Here is a 2,124-nt window from a genome sequence, read left to right as displayed (position 1 = left end):
CCAGTCAGCGCCCCTCTCTCTCACACAGTGACAGCCGCCAGTCAGCGCCCCTCTCTCTCACACAGTGACAGGCTCCAGTCAGCGCCCCTCTCTCTCGCAAAGTGACAGCCGCCAGTCAGCGCCCCTCTCTCTCATACAGTGACAGCCGCCAGTCATTTCTCCTCTCTCCCACAGATGGGCACAGTCCTGCTGTCTGGGCTCTCACCGATTCTCTTGGATCCATCTCATCATGGCCAGCACCTCGGGCAGTTGTTGCGGGTCAGGCGGCGTTTGTTGGGCGGTGAACTGGTCGGGGAAGTTGCGGTTGAGGTCCAGGTTTCTGGCATTCTCCCGGCCCCCGTTCTCCCCCCGGCAGTCCCCCTCCTGAGCCCTGTTGAAGCCGTCCGGGTTGAGGCTGGGCAGGATGTAGATGTCGGTGGTGTTGATGAGGCGGGTGATGCGGGAATCCTGGCCGTATCCCTCCAGCAGGTACCGGATGAGGTAGATGAGCACCTGGCGGGACACCGTCTCATCTCCATGCATGTTCCCCACGTACTTAAACTGAGGTCGGTCCAGCGGAGCTGACTGGGGGTCAGCGGTGATCCTCATCACCCACAGCTCCCGGCCCTCCACTGACATGCCAATGCTGAACAGCCGACACAGCTCCGGGTACGTCTGGCCGAGAGACTGTAGAAGCTCGGTCAGCTCCTGGTGGTTGTAGTAGCGGTCGTACCTCTCCGTCCGGTCCTCCATTTCTTTCTTTATTGAAACACCAAAGAGCGGGGAGACCGCCAGGGTCAGAACGAAGAAACACAACCATCGCCCGGGACTGGACATTCTGCCCCAGCCACATTCACCAGCTGCCACCATCTCTGTCACCCCCGCCTCCTTACTTCCTGCCTGCACCTAGCAACCGTCCCACTTACTTGGAGATCACCACTTCCGGCTCACATGCCCCACTTCCGTCCTGTCTGACGTGAATGATACACATTCCTAGTGTTCTGTGCCCCACTTCCGGATGCCTTAGTTTTAGTCCCCATAAAAGTGTCAGTCAATGCTGGTTATGACAACAGAAGGAGAGTGTGGAGTAGTGAAATGTTCTAAATTAAGTGTCATGAAGTCTGACCTCATTCTGAAATATTATTATCTTTTAAATGCCCCATACATCTATATTCTTAGTCCTGGTACAATATGGAGGGGTAAACCCTTAGGTTTAGGTTAGTTTAAAGTCATTCTTTGGAGAGTTCCCTCCACTTTTAATACAATTAATAGGAAATGGTGATCAAAGAAAACTTTGTCCCCATTGGAAGATTTCCCCTCATCTCAGCTCTGTTGACTGCTCAGAATTATGTTTTATTTCCTTCCTTTCTGTCTTGGTGATGGTGGCCACCAATACAATTATAGGGATTATTTTATCAGAGACATAAAAGCAGTACAGACTTAACATAGCCGTCTTACCTGTCCGCATTCCAGCATCGGGTGCCGTCATTATCCATTTCTCCTTCCAGACTAACTACGGCCATCTTTATTGGCCCTGCTGCAATGACATAAATGGCATAACTCCCCCGCAGGTACATGGAGTTCACTTATCCTGGCACACACAAGGGCATTGCCAAGTTTCCCTTGCAACCAAAGCTGACGCCCAGCTTTAATTTCAGAAATCGCGAGCGATCAGGCAGGGAAGACGGGTTTTTGTAGACAGGACATCACCTGTCTTTTACTGCAATAATGACCTGTCTGATCTTACAAAGTTCAAGAGGAACTTTTAGGGAACAAAAACGCCTACCTTAATAGGTAAGCACTGTGGCATTTGCAGTGCTGGGTCCCAAGTTCGAATCTCGGCCAGGACGCTATCTGCACGGAGTTTGCAGGTTCACCCCGACATTGTGTGGGTTTCCTCCGGGTACCCTGGTCTCCTCCCACATCACAAAAACATGCAGTTAGCGTAATTAGCTTCCCCCCAAAATTGACCTTAGTCTGTATTAAATATAACAGACTATGGTAGGGACATTAGATTGTGAGCTCCTTTGAGGGACAGCTTGTGACAGGACTATGGACTGTGTGATAAAAAGTGTAAAGCCATCAATCCCTCCACAAACTAAGTCCAGTGCTGCCCCAGCTTCCTTCTTTTTCCAGCACAGACTG

The 2,124-nt window shown here is 51.2% G+C and overlaps 1 protein-coding gene across 1 annotated transcript in view; it reads right to left on the bottom strand.

Moving 5' to 3' along the window:
- CPD (carboxypeptidase D) overlaps nucleotides 1–887 on the bottom strand; it is a 46,328-nt gene extending 45,441 nt beyond the window's left edge. The window contains exon 1 of the mRNA XM_072430834.1: nucleotides 206–887. Coding sequence (XP_072286935.1) covers nucleotides 206–849 — 644 coding nt within the window. The 5' untranslated portion in view covers nucleotides 850–887. The remainder of the gene's footprint in view (nucleotides 1–205) is intronic.
- Nucleotides 888–2,124: the final 1,237 nt, after the last annotated feature.

Source organism: Pyxicephalus adspersus, chromosome 1, assembly GCF_032062135.1.
Source record: "Pyxicephalus adspersus chromosome 1, UCB_Pads_2.0, whole genome shotgun sequence".
In the NCBI taxonomy this organism is placed as follows: Eukaryota; Metazoa; Chordata; class Amphibia; order Anura; family Pyxicephalidae; genus Pyxicephalus; species Pyxicephalus adspersus.
The sequence above is the reverse complement of the archived record's forward strand: the minus strand, read 5'-3'. Positions and strand labels throughout refer to the sequence as shown.